This window comes from Cupressus sempervirens, chromosome 3 (genome assembly GCF_028749045.1).
Source record: "Cupressus sempervirens isolate cs-2001-9-10 chromosome 3, ASM2874904v1, whole genome shotgun sequence".
Taxonomy (NCBI): Eukaryota; Viridiplantae; Streptophyta; class Pinopsida; order Cupressales; family Cupressaceae; genus Cupressus; species Cupressus sempervirens.
This window is the reverse complement of record NC_143120.1, coordinates 46293556-46311108: the sequence shown is the minus strand read 5'-3', so window position 1 is coordinate 46311108 and position 17553 is coordinate 46293556. Positions and strand designations below refer to the sequence as shown.

The window sequence follows — 17553 nt, the reverse complement described above, 5'->3', positions numbered from 1 at the left end:
TAGTAGACAAGGTGGTTACTATTTATGGGAACTTGCTATTTTTAGTAAGTTTGTCATATGAGCTTAGAATGTTCTCATTTTCTACAAGAAGGTTCATTTTAGAAATTTAAGCCTACCATAAAAATCTCATTGCTCTAGCTTAAGTATTGGAGAAGTTAGTACGAATTTTCAGTGAAAAAATTTGCAGAAAGATCTTCAAGCTCACCATTAGAGGCCTTAGAGTGCCCGGATGAGGTCCAAAAACTTGAAGGAAGGGTGCTAGTGCAATTTTGAGCCTATAGATTAGGAGCTCACGTTTTTGAAAAGTGGTTATAATAGTCAATCGGAGCAACGGTTCGTGAGTTATGGCCTTCCGAAGTTGGCTACCTGAAATTTCTAAAATAATTCTCAAAAATGTATTTGGCCGACTCTATCTGCTTAGTTAAGGTTTGTTGGCCCCAAGTATTAAGTTTGGGCATCTAAAACCTTCCCAAGCGGCATAAATCTGTCTATTTAAAAAAGGCTCAAACATTGTCTAGGACAACTCTGGGTGATAGTTCACAGCTTGTCTTGCAAATTATTATACTGAAGGTGTGCTCATGTGGGTTAGCATATTGTACTTATGAATTTTTGTAATTTCGAATTTGCGGCACAAATACAAAGCCCATATTTTGTTCTCACATTTGTTGTTGTTTCATTGTTTCTGTTCTGAGTTTATGGTATTAAGGGGAGTACCTTGCATCAGTGATTTGACAACTTCTTCACAAGCCAAAGTATTTATGCTACTACCTCCAATCTTCTTTCCAGAATCAGTACATTCAAAGGCCATATGCCCTTCTCCACACTTGAAACAAGTGTCCTTAAAAAAGATCTTTCTTCTCTCTTTCCACCACTACTATTCCTAGAGTAACCAGTATAGCTGCCTCTGGTGTAATTACCTCTTAAAAACAAGTTCTTTCCATGTGGTCTTCCCTTTATCTTGCATTGCATTTTGAGGTCTACTACGTTCTCTATAGATTTTGCCTCTGCTTGTTTGAAATATGCCACCTCTTCCTCTCTTTGATCATGTTTCTTTGCCAACCATTCTTTAACCTTAAAGCATATTGATATGTTTATTCCACACTATCCATCTTAACATAGTTGATCTCATCTAGAATTGATGTCCTCAATCCATTTAGGTATCTAGCCAGTTTCTCAACTTCGTCATCTACAAGTCTAGATCTAATGTCCAACTTGTAGAATTCTTCAATGTTTTCTTTCGCAGTCATGTCTTTTTGTCTTAATTTTTGCATTCTTCTCAACAGATTAACTTGGTAATTTGTAAGGAGGAACAATGTCTTCCTCTTGCCAATCATTTTTGCCCATGTCTTGATCTTTTCTTTTCCTCTTTTCTGCCTTTCAATCTACAAAATGATCCCATCAAAGTGAAGCATGACCCTTCAATTTGGTGATTGTTATCTTAACCTTCTTATTCTGAGGAGTACTTTCATACTCAAAGAATTTATCCATCTCAGAGATCTAATCCAATATTAGCATTAGTCTCGAGTCTTTCATTATAGAAAGCAACTTCAACAATAGGTCTGGAGTTTGCCCTAGAAAAAACTCTTAGGAGTCTTTCTTCATCTTTTTTTACCTCAAGTTCAGGATTAAGATTAGGTATTGCTTCTTCATCATCACTAACATCCTCCAGATGTACACCTCTTCTCTAGGTTGTCTCAACAACTTCAAGTCTAGCCAATCTGCCTCAACATATTCATTATAACATTGTGTGTGTTTCCTCTACCTCAAACCATCTTGACAACAGTTCGTACAAGATCGTAACCTTATGCAAGTTATAAGTTAGAATCCATATCTACCACCCTAAAACCAATTCAAATAAGGTTATCCATGATCTCAAACTCACAAGGAAACAAAATCTTGCTCTGATACCACCTAACAAGGCTGGTAGGAAAAGGAAGCCAAACATGGATGAAATCCAATCACCTAATAGCTTGCCAATAGTACACACAAAAGTAAACATAGAGTTGCAACAAACAAATAGTAGAATTCATAGATTTGTTGATTGATTACATAGCTCACATGATAAAATATATGTAACAACATCCAACATGCCCGATTGTGAGACCTTTCGGATTACATAAGAGTCCAAAACTCACCATTTAGGTGCTTCTACTATCTTATCTCATTCCTCTATCTATCATGCTACTTTAATCCAATTTCTTATAAAAGCCAACTAAACTACAAGTCAACCACACCACATGCATTTAATTACAATATAGGTCATGCCTCAAAAGAGTAATCTATAACCCAAGCAATGGGCATCAATTGTTCATGTGCACTTAAGGATAGGTTCAAACATGAGCAAGGGGTCGGCTCCCAACCGCGCAAGATGCCACATCACCAAAAGAAATTGTGCAAAAAGAAATAACATGTCACGCAAAATGAAATCACATGAAACAAAGACCGGAGAAAACAACACAGAACTCGAGACACGGCTCATAAAAGCTTATGCGCTCTTAGAATAAGGATCTAAAATAGGTCCTCAACATGATGTCAATTATGCTCAACTCGAAACCAAAAGCAGCAACAACTTCTTCACGAATAGCAGACTAGTACAAAAAACAAAGCAATATTTTTGGTTGACCCAAGATGCTCCTACATCAATTTGTGAGTCCTTCATATCTTGCCATCAAATAGTGCATCTCAATCTACAAGTCCTTTGTATCTTGGCCTAACCTAAGGTTGTGTACCTTAGCTTGTATGTGAAATTACTAGTGAAACTTATCTTGCCATGAACCTAAAACAATCATTGTAATATTGTTTTCATATACTGTAAGCTAGATCTCACGCAATTTTTCGTATGTCTGTTGCTCTTATATGTACAATGTTTATTGCTTTATCTTTCTTTGGCATCGATTTGGTTAACGATAATTGATGTGGAATTGTGATTGAAAAAATTATAAGCGTTTCTTCAAAATTGGCGCCCACTTTTGGATGAACTCAATTAATAAAAAAATAGTTTCCTCTAAGTTAGACGACTTGCTTCAACTGTCATAACGTTTGGCATGAAGAAGCACATTGATGAAGGAAAGGCTATTGAGCATTAGTTTATTTATTAATTTATTCCATACCCTCCCAATAAGTGTTGAGAAAAGGAGTTTATAAGAAGCGAAAGCCGACATGTACATGAGCAAAATTCTGAGGTTAAATCGATCCGCTTTTGAAGGCAAATTCATGAAATTTATTGTGAAGACTCTAGCAGACTAGTGCAGACTTTTAGAAGAAACATATTAGATTTGCAAGCTTATCTTTGAAGATTATTTTTTATATCTGAGTGAAGATTTTTAGAGCATATTCTCAAAGAAATTTTTTGGGTGGACCAGATTTTGAAAGCCCTTCAAGTGATCTAGGGAAGATCCAATCAAGTTGGAAGATCGAACATGCAAGAAAGAGTATTTGAAGTTTGTATGGGAGAATGCTTCACATTCTTCTGACTTGTGGTTCTAAATATAGTGTTTATGTTGTATGGATGTTCTGTTGTTATGTTTGCAAGTCCTTTGCACTATAGTTAATGTGGTTCATAATTTTGTTGAAAGCATGGTTGTCTACCAGAATTTGTCCAAAAAATGCTTTGCATTGCTTTGTAGTAATGATTCTAATATTGTAATTCCGAGGACATGCTCAAAATGCTTGTGCAATGTCTCAAACCAATTTCTAGTTAATGTTTTGTTGTGCAAGGAAAGTTATGATGCTTTGTTTCTCACAATGTGGTGTAGCCCTTTCGCTAACTTGGTTTCCTTGTTTGGATCATATTATTTTGATAAATGCTTGTGCAACGTCTCAAAATCAATTTCTAGTTAATGTTTTGCTGTGCAAGGAAAGTTATGATGCTTTGTTTCTCACAATGTGGCGTAGCCCTTTGGCTAAATTGGTTTTCTTGTTTGGATCATATTCTTTTGATAAATGCTTGTTAAATGTCTCAAATCAGTTTCTAGTAAATGTTTTGTTGTGCAAGGAAAGTTATGATGCTTAGTTTCTCACAATGTGGCGTAGCCGTTTCGCTTGGTTGGTTTTCTTGTTTGGATCATATTCTTTTGATCTGAACATGTGATGGAAGTTGTGTATAAATGTTTTGGATCTTACTGTGGCATATGAAGATCCAAATTGAATTATATCCAACATAATTCTGTTTTGGGGCAGCAAGAAATGCATTGCATTGTTCATCTAGACGTTAAGGTTGTTCTAGACTTTGAAAGATGTACTCTTGTGTGTCAATTTATTCGGAGCCACTTGTTATGATGTTTTTAGAGCTACTTGGAAGAATGTGTTATGATGTTTTTATGTTCTCTTTATCTCCTAGAGTGGACCAAAATCACCACAATTGTGTTTTGGTAGTCAACTTGAGTGGACTTCTGTCTCTTCTATTTTAGCCAAACTAATTAAGGGTTTTAATAGAGCAGTTGATATATATTGGAGATTATTTCAATGTGTTCTAGGGTGGACGTGTGCTAAATGTGTTAAATGAATGTGTTCAGGACAAGGGCAAAAATGAGTTTTGTTGATGGGCCTTCATGTTCATTCTAGTTGTAATGTCAAGATTCAGACAGCAAATGTATGTAGTGTTTGTCATGAAGTTGGTCACTTTCGACAGTAATTCAATGATGAATTCTTGCTTGGAGATTTGTTGCAAGCAATATGTTGAAGGCTTGTTCACTTTCATTCCAGCTAGAAGATAGTGTGTCATCCCTTGGCAGCTTTGTATCTGGCCCTAAGACCTGCAAGTCTATCATAGCTTGTCACGAGACAATACATCTCAATTTGCAAGTCCTTTGTATCTTGCCATGAGATAGTACATCTGAGTCTACAAGTCCTTTGTATCTTGGTCTAACATAAGGTCATATGCCTTGGCCTGCAAGTGAAATCACTAGTGAAACTTATTTTGCCATGAGCCTAAAACAATCGCTGTTATATTGATTTCATATAGTGTAAGCCAGATCTCACAGTAGTTTTTCACATGTCTAATGCTTTCATTTGTAAAATGTTCATTGCTTTATCTTTTTTTGCCATTGATTTGGTTAAAGATAATTGATGTGGACTCGTGATTGAAAAAGTTAATAAGCATTTGTTCAAGATTGGTGCCCACTATTGGATAAGAGAATTCAGTAAATTAATTAAAAATTCCTCCAACTTAGACGACCTGTTTCAAAAGGTCCCAACTTTTGGATGAAAAGGCACATTAGTGGGGTATAAGGGAAAGGTTATTGAGAATTACTCTCTAAATTATATCATTGCATATCCTCTCCATTAAGTGCTGAGATAAGGAGTTTAGGAGTGAAAGTAGACAAATAAATGAGCAGATTTCTGAGGTTAAATTGATCTGCTTTTGAAGGCAAATTCATGAAATTTATTCTGAAGATTCTAGCAGACTAGTGCAGACTTTTGGGAAGAAACGTATTAGATTTGTGAGCAAAGATTTTTTTGATAACTGAGTGAAGACTTTTAGAGCATATTCTCAAAGCAAATCATGTGTGGACCAGATTTTGGAAGTCCTTCAAGTGATCTAGGGAAAATCCAATAACATCACAATTGCCTTACGTTTTGAAGGTTTGGAGCCTTCTGCTTTGCAAGATGAAGAGGTTGGAGTTTCTCACTAAAGGAGATTTGGGTCTTGTTGGGAGTACATGCTTAGTTGGGGGATTCTCTTGTGGTTTGGTGCCTATGAAGTTATAAGAAATTGTTTCTATAAGCAATATTTTGTCATGGATTTCTCCCACAAGGGTTCAAATATAAAATCATGTGTTTCTTGTGATCATTTTTATTAGATCTGAATTGTGTGGATGCTTCAATTAGCTTTGTGCTCACTAAAATTATAACCACCCTCTCAGTATAATAGTGTGTTTTCTTCAATGGCTTTGAGTTGTTTTTTCTATACAAGTACTAATTTAGTATAAGAGTGTTTTCTTCCTCCTTTACGGGTGTGGACATCATAACAATCTTGCAAAGTACTCCAACAGAACCAAGGTTACCAGGTAAAAATGCATACTAATTTAATTGACTGGATATGATTTGTAAAGCTCGTCCACAATGCAGAGTCGCCATAGCCTATGACCAAACTGAAAACCCATAGAAGGATGATTCTTATAAGCCACTTCAAAGTAATATAAGTTGGAGTCCCTTTGCAGCAAGTGGAGAGAATACTAGTTCCTCCTGGGCATAAACCACGAAACACAAAATTGGTTGAAGGGAAAAATAGAGATCAATAAACAAGAAAAGAGGATCAGCCTGCTAAAGAGGTTTTCATAGAATCTTTTAACAAATCAAATGTGGATAACAAGCAAAGCCCAAGGGAGCTCACACGTTTCATTAAGTCCTTGCAATTAGGACATATTAAGGACTTGAACAAATTGGGAACTTCAGGTGTAATTACATGTTAAGATATTGACAGATGTACAATTCATACCTATCTGATAATACATTGCATCTGGAAATATCAAATATTATAATGAAGATGTAACGAAAAGAATTATGTTGCAAATAATTTCTCATTTATGAACAGAGCAAGCTGGCCAGATATGTTTTGAGTTTACTACCAACTTTTTACAGATTGTTTGAATAGGGCTTCCAAGTGAGGGCGGAGAAGATTCATAAAGCCACCCTTCAGCCTATGGGATAAAAACTAATACAGAAGTCCTAGTCAACATACCCAAAATAATTCTTTTGATTTTGTCATCTAATTGGGAATAGTTATCAAATAAGAAAGCATTGACAGCACTGTCAGCACTTATGAGATCATAATCAAGCAGCCATAAAATGTTTTATTTTAATGTGCGTGCAAAAAACATGACAAAATCCACTAGCTTGTGAATTGATTGCTTTGTAATTAGTCACTATACTTTTCAAGCATCTCACACCAAGCATAGTGCCATATTAAAAAGCAATTAAAACTATCTACGCTTCAGGTCTTGATCTTATTTTCAGAAAAAATATCCATGTATATGTCCTAGCTTACCCATCAGTTTTAAGAGAATTGGAGAATCGTACGAAAAGCTTCCATAGGTCCAAAGCTATAGTTACAATGAGATGATCCTGCTATAATGAATAAAAGAAATGCTACATCATTTTATTCTACATGAAAATGCTAAATCCTAACATTGTATAGTGAATGCAAAGGAGCAACATACTGAATTATTACCTGAGTTTCACTATTGTAGAAATGCTTCTCCAGAAGAGTCGAAAGGTTTCAAAAGTACGAGTATGGTGAAAACCTTATCCTTTCCTCCACACGTCCAAATAATCTAAAAGGTTAAACCATTACTTAGGGCTAGACTACAAGTGAGCCAAAGGTTCACTTGCCAAGAGAAAGAGATGCATATTTTCTTTCACGTTTTCATCAAATTTCAAAAATAATGAAGAGACCATTCCTTCTTTGAGCTTCCATATAATGGTGAGGTTCAAGCAGCTTTCTATGGCTAGCCAATGAGTAAGACAGTTTGTCGCTTCTAAGGAGATTATCGATGGATGGTTTCTTTGAAAGTTAAATGAGGTTTTTATTTAAAGACATATAAGGAAAGCCAATGTTTTAGTTCAGTCTTCCCCTTTGCCTCCAAATAATTTAAAATTCCAAGCCTTTACAGCCCCAAGAACTTCCAATCTCTATATGCCAATAACCCTTTGTAGAAAGGTGGTAGTTGGCTTCTAACTGTTAATGATGTTTCTAATAAGTGCAATCAACAAGTATGATTCATATAAAACTGCATTAAGGAGCCATAATCTTTTATGAGAGATAGTTTATAGATTCAACAAGCCATATTACTGGTCAGAACAATATGGTGGCTAACACCAACAAGGGATGGAGATAAGTATTTACGGAGTATATTATAAGGAATAAAAAGATGGCACTTGAAAGAAAAAAAAAAGGTAAATGATGAGATCGTTAGAACATGAAAGTCCTTTGACTGTTGAGATATCCTTGAAGGGTGCTAGCCTCCTTCTATCTATCTTGTATCTACTCTCAGTTTTACAAAATAACTTTGTTTCAAGTAAATCGTGGGGAATTGGTGGAGTTTAATAAGTCTTTCTGCACACCACATTGTTTCTTCTATATCTGTCGTAACTCCCTTCCAAGCATTGGGGTTTTCTCTTTTCCGGCTTTCTAATCCTTCACAACATTTCTTTTCTGATGCTCTGTTGCTTGGACTGCAGGTGTTATCTCGCTCTGGTGGTATTTAAGCCCCCCATATGCCAGCAGAAACACATTACCCTTTTCACCCCTCGTGGTAGATTTCTGGTCTTAATACACCCATACCAGCATCCAAGTTTGGGGTGGCAGAGACTGACCTACTCTATGCTTTCTTGAATATCTCAAATTAATATAGTGTGTTAGTCTCATTGCTCTAACGCAAATAAATTTTGGTATTCTGTAGAATTAAGCAAACAAGTTCAACTTCTAGACTTAAGAAACCAAAGTTTATCCAGTATGTAGACATGTAACTACAGAAGACAATAAAATATTAATAAATTGCATATATGGAATGCACTGCAAGCAAATGAAATTGACAAATATATTATACATCGCCTTTGTACACCGAAATTCAGTACAGCATTTCGTGTTCAACAGGAGAAAGCTTTGATATAAGAGGAGTAACTAATCAATCAAGTTGAAAACCTTCAAAAGCTGCAAGGATAAAACAAATACACAAAAAATAAATTCCATCTATTGGATTGACCTATGGAGATTTTCATAGATCTATAAGTCAGCATATCGTACTGAGTGTCATGCTATAAACTTTCAAGCCTGAATAAAGTGTCCGTAGTTACGAGTGTTATAGTCCCTTAAGATAATTTAATTTATGATACTTGTTGCAATGAGCTTGTAAGCATTTTTGAAGATGCCCGTTTTTTCAACTGCTCCCTCCTCAAACCCCTTTGAATCCGAGACTTGATTGCTGTTTCCTGAACAAGATATACAAGTGGATCAAGCATTGCCCGCCTTCCAATTTAGTACAAAAAAAAAAAAAAAAACACTTGGGAAAGCATTAGTCATCATAAGGTTCATGCCGTTGAGAACTGGGTTGACAAAAATAGATTTTTGCAATTAGTTTAAACAAAGATATTTACACTCAGCTAAGATAACTTTAACCCGTCGCTGAATTTGTCACGCTCAGAATTATCATAAGTGGATCTAAAAACCATGTGTTAGTTAAAAATGGGCATGCAAAGAAAAGTTAGGACGTTGTTAATAAAATTGCTGAACAATATAAACTCACAACATAGTTCCATCATCTATGATATAAGACTAAGATACCGGTGCATCTAGGAAATTGACAGGTGTAGGTGCTGGTGCTTTTGGGTGTGCCGGTGCTTTTGGGTGCTGCACTGGTGCACCCAAGAAGCTATTATTTCAATTTACTAATAAATTATAAAACAAAACAAGATTAAAAAGCATTGCAGAGTCACTGTGGAAATTGCCAGGCTTGGAATTTTTCTTTGCACACAGGTGCGATTTGCAAAAATGCGCATTTCAGAATGAAAATGCAGAAAAAACAGGCATGCAAAGCTGTTGCAGGCTTCACAGGTGCAGACAATGACTTCGCACAGGCCCAAAAAACAGTGCCAAGGTCATTGTGGGCTGAAATCACAGACAGAGCCACAAAACAAACAATCCAACGAAGATGCAACCAAACCCTATGGATTGCAATTGCCACACAATATGCATTTTTTCTTTAAAAAATGGTGATGTAAATACAACCAAAAACTAAGATACCGGTGCATCTGGGAAATTGTATATTTGTCACTTTGTATTTGTGAAGATTGAAGTTGAACTATCAATGGTGAAGTATCATGTGCTATGGAATGGTTCATTTTTGTATATTTCTTACATTTCTTTACATATATAAATCAGTCTCTCTGTGTGTGTAGAACGCATCCAAATGCACCCAAAATCCCCAAAAAAAATTGTGCATCCATGCATCAGAATCCCACACCCGCATCAGCATTAGAACCAGAATCAGTAACTTAGATATACGATGAATGTAATATCTAACAGTAAAAGCACAAAACATTTATTGTGTGTTCTAAATTTAACATAGCTAATCAAAGGAGACTTTACAACATTCTTAAAAACAATGATTGTTTAATATGAAAGAAAGAAAATCCTCAACCATTGACATTTAAACAGTTTATTCCATCAATTGTAACTGTGTCTGCAAGAAATACATTTTCCCTTAAGAAACAAAAAAAAGTCCATAGGATGATGAAGAAGCCACTCCATCCCCAATAGGAAGGAAGAAGTCTGTCTCCAACTATGTCTCTGAAAACCTAGGAGTCTCCCAAGAATAAGCCACATTATGATCAAGGTCAAACTCAATAAAGAAACATGAAAAATCAAGTAAATGGGGAAACTCAAGAATGACAACCTCTGAAGTCAATGAAGATGGGATAACGGTTATGTTGGAATTGTCATCAAAGAGGAGAGAAATCCCCTCAAGTGTGTCTCCCAAATCTACAGTATGATACTCTATAAACAAATCTGAAACACCTGTCAAATACTCCTCCCACAAAGAAAAATCTAAAACACTATGATCAACCTGAAGTAGGTGGAGTAGGAAGCCCAACACTAGTCTCAAGAATACCAAAATTCAAGTTACCAAACTTTTCCTCACAAACATGATTAACCCTTGGTGAAAGGGTGTGCACATCAGTCAATGGAACATTATCGTCATCACAAGTAAAATAAGAAGAGGAATATAAACAGAATAAATGATCAAAAATCCTATAGCAATAATCTCTCTAGCCTTTGAGTCCCTAATGTGTGCATGATCAGGAAACAACTCAATTGAAATACCTTGTCCACTATGAGCAATTTCACAAACATAAAGGAGATTAGATGACAAGAAGGGTACAGAAAATAAATCATTAAAAGTTCCCTCTCCCATGTCAATAGAACCTTTCCCACAAACCTTCATGTATGCGTTCTTACCCATCAGCATATTAGGTGAATTTCAAGGTTTATAAGAAGAGAACTTATCCATAGAAGATGATATGATGAGATGCTACTGAATCAAGAATCCATCTCCCATGTCCAGGAATTGTACAGGCCAAGACACCTTTGACTTTCATTCATCAAACCCACCTGAAGCTCATGTGGTTCTTGACTGTGATGTTGAAGATGTTTTGTAGGAGACACTAATGAGGACAGCAAGATGTTGTTCTTCTCAACATGTGTGAGCTCATCAATCTTCTTGTCATAGCCACCTATGCACATCATGTCATTGTCTTTTACAATAAGAACATTTCAATACCTTTCGGGGAGCTAGTGTCTGTACCTTTTGGTGCTTATTGTTTGTGAGTAGTAGAGAAAGGTTAGCTTGGGTTTAAATTGCAAGTGTTTAACTTCTATTGGGGATGTTCATTTAGAATGCGTCTTGATAGGGTATTTGTTTGAGCATTGACAATGTGAAACCAATCTTGCATCCATACAATAAAGCACCCTTCTATGCCTAGTTGATATGGTGAAGCAAGGATTGGTTACAGGCTCACCCCATCATCAACACTGCCTTACATTCTTAGAGTTGGATACAATTCCTCAAACCCTTATCTCTTTGTATATTGTTTGGTTGAAAGTGAATGGAAGTTGTTAAAGTCAAGTTGACATCCACTGAATGAACAACGTAAGTCCCTTTGTGATAATCAACATATCACATCATAAAACTGAATGAAAGTCCACAATTAAGAATGAACCTTGAGTTTGTCTCATTGGATCACATAATTCATCTATGAGCAAAGATACTTTCATTCATTCATTCATTTTTATTCTTAATTTTACAAAACCAACAGACTAAGCATGACAAGATACTTTCTCTACATCTGCAATACAACTTGTTTTTGCATCAGACTTAATATTTCTTATTAAACACTGTTGTCACTGTCCTTCGGAACCTTCACCAATCCCTTGCAGCCTTTAAATAATGTTATTCTTTCTTTCTGTCAAGTGATTTTTGCAAGGCAGTACCAAGAGAGTCTCTTTGGACAATCCTAAGTAAATTTGGACTACCCCAGAGAGTTTCTTTTGTAAACTAAATAAGATGAATTAATTGAAATGTTCAATCTATGTGAATGCATTTTGTGTCCTCTTCCTAAGGCATATATCACTGAATAATCAGAACATTCCTTAGAGAGACTGCCGAGAATTACTTGTTTATCCTCTTTAGTGATACTCATAATATGTTAAATGTGGTCTAAGAGAAATGAGCTTTGTGAAGAAGTCTTGATTATTGCCAAATTTTAAAAGATTGACTCTTTAATTCATTTTCCAACTAAAACTTTCTCATCTTATTTAGTTTACCAAAGAGACTCTAGGGTAGTCCAAATTTACTTAGGATTGTCCAAAGAGACTCACTCTTTTGGTACTGCCTTGCAAACCACTCACTTGATGGAAAGAAAGATGGACATTATGTGATCAAATGAGAGAAACTCAAGGTTCATTCTTAATTGTGAACTTTCATTCAGTTTTATGATGTGATATGTTGATTATCACAAAGGAACTTACGTTGTTCATTCAATGGATATCAAATTGACTTTAACAACTTCCAATTACTTTCAACCAAACAACATACAAAGAGATAAGGGTTTTAGGAATTCTATCTAACTCTAAGAATGTAAGGCGGTGTTGATGACGGGGTGAGCCTCTAACCAATCCTTGATTCACCATATCAACTAGGAATAGAAGGGTGCTTTATTGTATGGATGCAAGATTGGTTTCACGTTGTCAAAGCTCATACAAATACCCTATAAAGACGTTATCTAAATGAACATCCCTAATAGAAGTTAAACACTTGCAATTTAAACCCAAGCTAACCTTTCTCTACTACTCACAATCAATAGGTACCAAAAGGTATAGACACTAGCTCCCCAATTCATCACCATATAATAATATGCTCCACTCATTTGCTCTACTTAGCATGAAATAAATCTTAAGTGAGGAATTGAAGAGCTCATGCAACACTTACAAACAATATTAAGTGATCTACCATGGAGACCAACAATGAATCATCAATTACTTTGATAGCATTATAGCAACAATTTCACCTAATCTCCTCTCCTACTCTTCTTTTACTTCTTCAATGAATCTAAAACCTAACCCTTACAAATGACCCTTGGACTTTTATAGTTGTTCATTTACATTTTAGGACCAAGATCAAGGGCTTGAAACTTCGGACTTGAAACTTGCGTTTGCAAGGGGTGGAATTTTGGAGGGCTAGAGGAATCCATTCCTCTAGGGCAAGTAGAATTCGCCATGCTGAGAGAAATATCTCTTGCAACTTGTTTTCCATACTTGGCCAATTCTTCAGCTCAAAGGTCATGAGGATTTATATAAAATATAACATTTAAGTTACATTTTAAAATATAATTTATAAAAATACTCACAAGATGTTTGAGATAGGTTTCAGCTTCATAGGAATTTAATAATGATTCTAGATATTGGGAGTTTTCAAAAAAATCCCAATTCTGCCCAAATTTCAGGATTCAACACATGCCTTCAGCAATCTTACCTCTCACAACCTAACCTGACTTTCAAAGGTCAAATGGAAGCTAGAACAAGGATTTTCAAAAGGTTCTAACTCATTTCACCACAAATCACTTGATCTTTAACTCTGTATCCTTGACTAGCTTAGCCCAACTTTTGTGCATATCCTTGACGGACATTACTTCTCAGTAGGCCATTGTGCAAACTTATCTCCTCAGCTTGGAGTTTTGGCAATTGCTACCAACTAAAACCACCTAAAAGCAACTAAGACCGCCACCCCTACTGCCAAAGCCAAAAAAAGGGGGTCCTCATTTGCAATGGGGTGATGGTGTGAAAACCTCACAACAACAATAGTTTGTTTACAAATCAGTTGATATATTTATCATTTGTAAATATTACAAGGTCAAAGATAAACCCCACCAAATAATAAATTTTAAAAGAACCATTAACATTTTTTAATGATTTTAGGGGATCAATTCATCCAATAGAGAGTGTAGCATATGCATATTATTTTATCGGTAAATCTACCAAAAGGGTCGTTCACTTTGGAGATACAGGTACAGGTTTGAGATATGCATAGATCTACATTTTGAAAGAGTTTAAAGGCATATTACCATATGGAAAGGGGTACAGCTATATTGCATTGAACTTTCAAGTATAGTTATCAAGGATGCAGAACAAGTTATTCATTTAAAAGAGCAGACTTTTCCTCCAAAAGCCCTTTGCAAAACACACAAACTTGATTTAAGATCCATCAACGTAGCACAAGTTAGTCATTTAAAATTGCTGACTTTTCCTCCAAAAGCCCTTTGCAAAACACACAAACTTGATTTAAGATCCATCAACGTAGCACAAGTTAGTCATTTAAAATTGCTGACTTTTCCTCCAAAAGCCCTTTGCAAAACACACCGACTTGATTTAAGATGTGTCAATGTAGCAGACAAAGGGCAAAACTATGCTGACTTACTGAACTCTCTCCTGTTTGGATAGAAATGTTGATTTACTCCAGACAAGAAAGAAAAGTTGTAAAAATGCCTACTTGCCCAAAAACAAATACAAATAAATAGAAAAGCAATGTTACCAACTAGTTCTATAATTTATGACAAAAAAAGTTGCATAACACCACTAATTATTGGAGTCAAAGTGATTAATTTTTTTATGATACTATGCCAAATAAAAATAACAGTTAATATTGGTCATACTAACCATCAAATAACAGCCCTCCTCAAACTTCTCTAAAAAGCCAGCAACCCATCTATCTGCATTTTCAACCCACTCACTATGATGCATTCCAGCTGTTTTGGCAACAGTGTGTAACTGCACAGCAATTTATTCAAATGCTAAACAACAGTAGCTTGAGAATATAACAGCTTGAAAACTCAACTGACTAGTAACATTTAAAATTCAATGATAAAAAAAATGAGCGCATGAGGAAGAATTTAACCACAAACTTCAAAATGAAATAAAATCAATTGAACATACCTTTTGCCCTACCCGTTCTTGGTGTTCCTTAACTTTTTGGCGTAATTTGGTTATGCCCATGTTGACCCTCAATTGCTTTTCCTGAACATTAACCAATGAATAAAGCAATTCCATCTTTTCAATAAGGGTATAAAGTATATTACCAGTGACCTCCATATTTATTATCTACTGAATAAGAGCCCATTCTTTGCAATAATCATGCCACTAATTCTTCCACTATTTTTGGAAGTAATAGTAGTGTATTCAAACTCTAGAGATTATATTAATAGACGCAAAATAAATATCAATGTTATCCAAATTTGTAACCCTAAATAGAACATGCAGTTGGGACTGATCAGTAGTCATTAACAAACAAATTACAGAGGCATCAAATTTATCCATTTGTCAGCATATATAATAGTGTTATATTACCATGACTATCATATAAATTTTATATGCATCTTCAAAAGAAAGCCTTCTTTTGCATTGCAAGACAAAAAATTATGCAAAAAAACATGGAGCAAAAAAATTATCCAAAGCATAAACAGGAAGAAGGGAAATAGATAAATTGGTGGCAAGAAAGTGAAAGTTTCCATAAACAGACCTTCCATTGCAAGTGCATTGGAATTTCAAAATTGGCTGGAAACTCTACTAGATGGACATTAAGAGTGCAATTCTTAATGGAGATCTGAAGTGTGTATAGCAACCGAAAAATGCTTTAAGTTAAAAACATTTAAGATATCTTGTATAAGTTTCTCGAGGCTCTTTATGTTTGAAACAGAATTCCTGCACCTGGCATATCAAAATTGATTTCCATCTCGCCATATAGTAGATATTGATTGAAATTTGGTCTTTTAGGTATATGTCAAGAGTTCAGATGATAATATAATGATTCATTATCTATGTCAATGGCTTAATCATCAGAGTAAACACAACCAGTAGGATTCAACAAGTGTCTACTCCTATGTAGGCTGGTTTGAAGTTAGCTGCCAACAGGTACACAATGGCAGTCACTCTTTAAAAAGTTCAGGGGCAACCTGATTTATCTTAGACAGTTATATTTCAATTTCATGATTTTAAACAAAGATGGATTATTGAAAAGAAGCAAAATGAATTCCGAAATATGGACGAGATGCAAGTAAATCTTAGCCAGGATATGCTTTTGCCCTGTGATAAAGAGTTGTTCCTGGGCTAGCCAGAATCAGAAAGCAAGAGTTCTTCCCTTGACTATTGTCGAGTATTAAGATGCTATCCTTGCAACTTGTGAAACCTTGCTAAGGTTCCTCGCTGATCCTTGAGATATTCAAAGGAAGCAACAATACAATTTACCATGCATAATTTAGTAATAGTTTTATTACATTCTAAAATAATTGTCAAAGCATGATAGATTTTGCAATATAGTGTGACTCAAGAGCAGACAGCTGACACATTAACAAAATCCAAAATCACTTGGACCACACATGTTTGACGATGTTAGAAGAAAGCCATGAATATATTTCATTTCCATATGAGAACTCACCGGGAATCTGTTCATTATTTTGTTCAAGATGGTTATGCCTTCACGAAATGGATACTCAGGTATTTGGTTTGCAAAGAGTATTCATAGACAAGAATAACAAAGTCATGGCCTATGGGAGAGAACTCCAATTGGGGGGAATCTCACGGCTTCTAAATCTTTGACAGGCTCCCTTGCTTCCACTATGTAATATCTCCTGCTAGGTTTAGGCCTGTTAAAAGTATTTAATAGTCTTATGGCCTAAACTCAATGGACTAAGTTGCATTGAATCAAATCTATGTTATTCCATTATTCACAGTAAGGAAAGTTATACATTCACCAAACATATTAAATAATCTTACTATTTATGATTTTTAATGTCCATATTATCCTTGACAACCAAGTTGCTTAGCTACCAGTCACAATAGGTTTCCCTCAAAGTTAACTGATCCAAGCCCTTATCCTATCTTAGGACTATGCCCACAAAGCACTCAGGGTTGCTGATCCCTACCCCTATCTTGGGAATCAACCTATTGGCTGGATTTAGACAGGCAAATATACACGAACATATGAACAATATATGATTAATGAACATGAACATATATGATTAATATCTCATGTATTGCAGCTATATATATATATATATATATATACGCATTTATAATCTTACTATTATATCTGATATTAACATTATAATATATATATACCGACCATATATATTAACCATTAATAGTATACTGTTATAATATTATCAGCAGAAAATAAATGACTGCTGCTAGCAATACATATGTTTCCATTTACCAATTCCATTAATATATTCTTCCATATTTGTATCCTTTGGGCTTCCATCTCTTTCTTGTAAATCGTATTAATGTAATTATAAGCTATTATCCCTATTGTGTGTGTGTGTGTGTGAAAATAACTGATCTCTTATGCATATGATTATATACAAAAATATATATAGAATTCTGAATAATATAGTTAATTCTGATTTCATTATTATTAATGCATGCGTGCACACACACACACACAATAAGCCATATCAGAATCGTGCAGGCCTAATAGGATTCAGATATGATATTCTGTGATTAGT

At 35.2% G+C, this 17553-nt stretch overlaps 1 protein-coding gene across 1 annotated transcript in view; it reads right to left on the bottom strand.

Annotated features, from left to right (window-relative positions):
* Nucleotides 1–8516: 8516 nt before the first annotated feature.
* Nucleotides 8517–17553, bottom strand: part of LOC149564724 (choline-phosphate cytidylyltransferase 2-like) — a 75128-nt gene continuing 66091 nt past the window's right edge. Inside the window, exons 6-8 of the mRNA XM_089818275.1 lie at nt 14987–15067; nt 14711–14821; nt 8517–8931 (exon numbers count right to left, since the gene is read on the bottom strand). Coding sequence (XP_089674401.1) covers nt 8827–8931; nt 14711–14821; nt 14987–15067 — 297 coding nt within the window. The 3' untranslated portion in view covers nt 8517–8826. The remainder of the gene's footprint in view (nt 8932–14710; nt 14822–14986; nt 15068–17553) is intronic.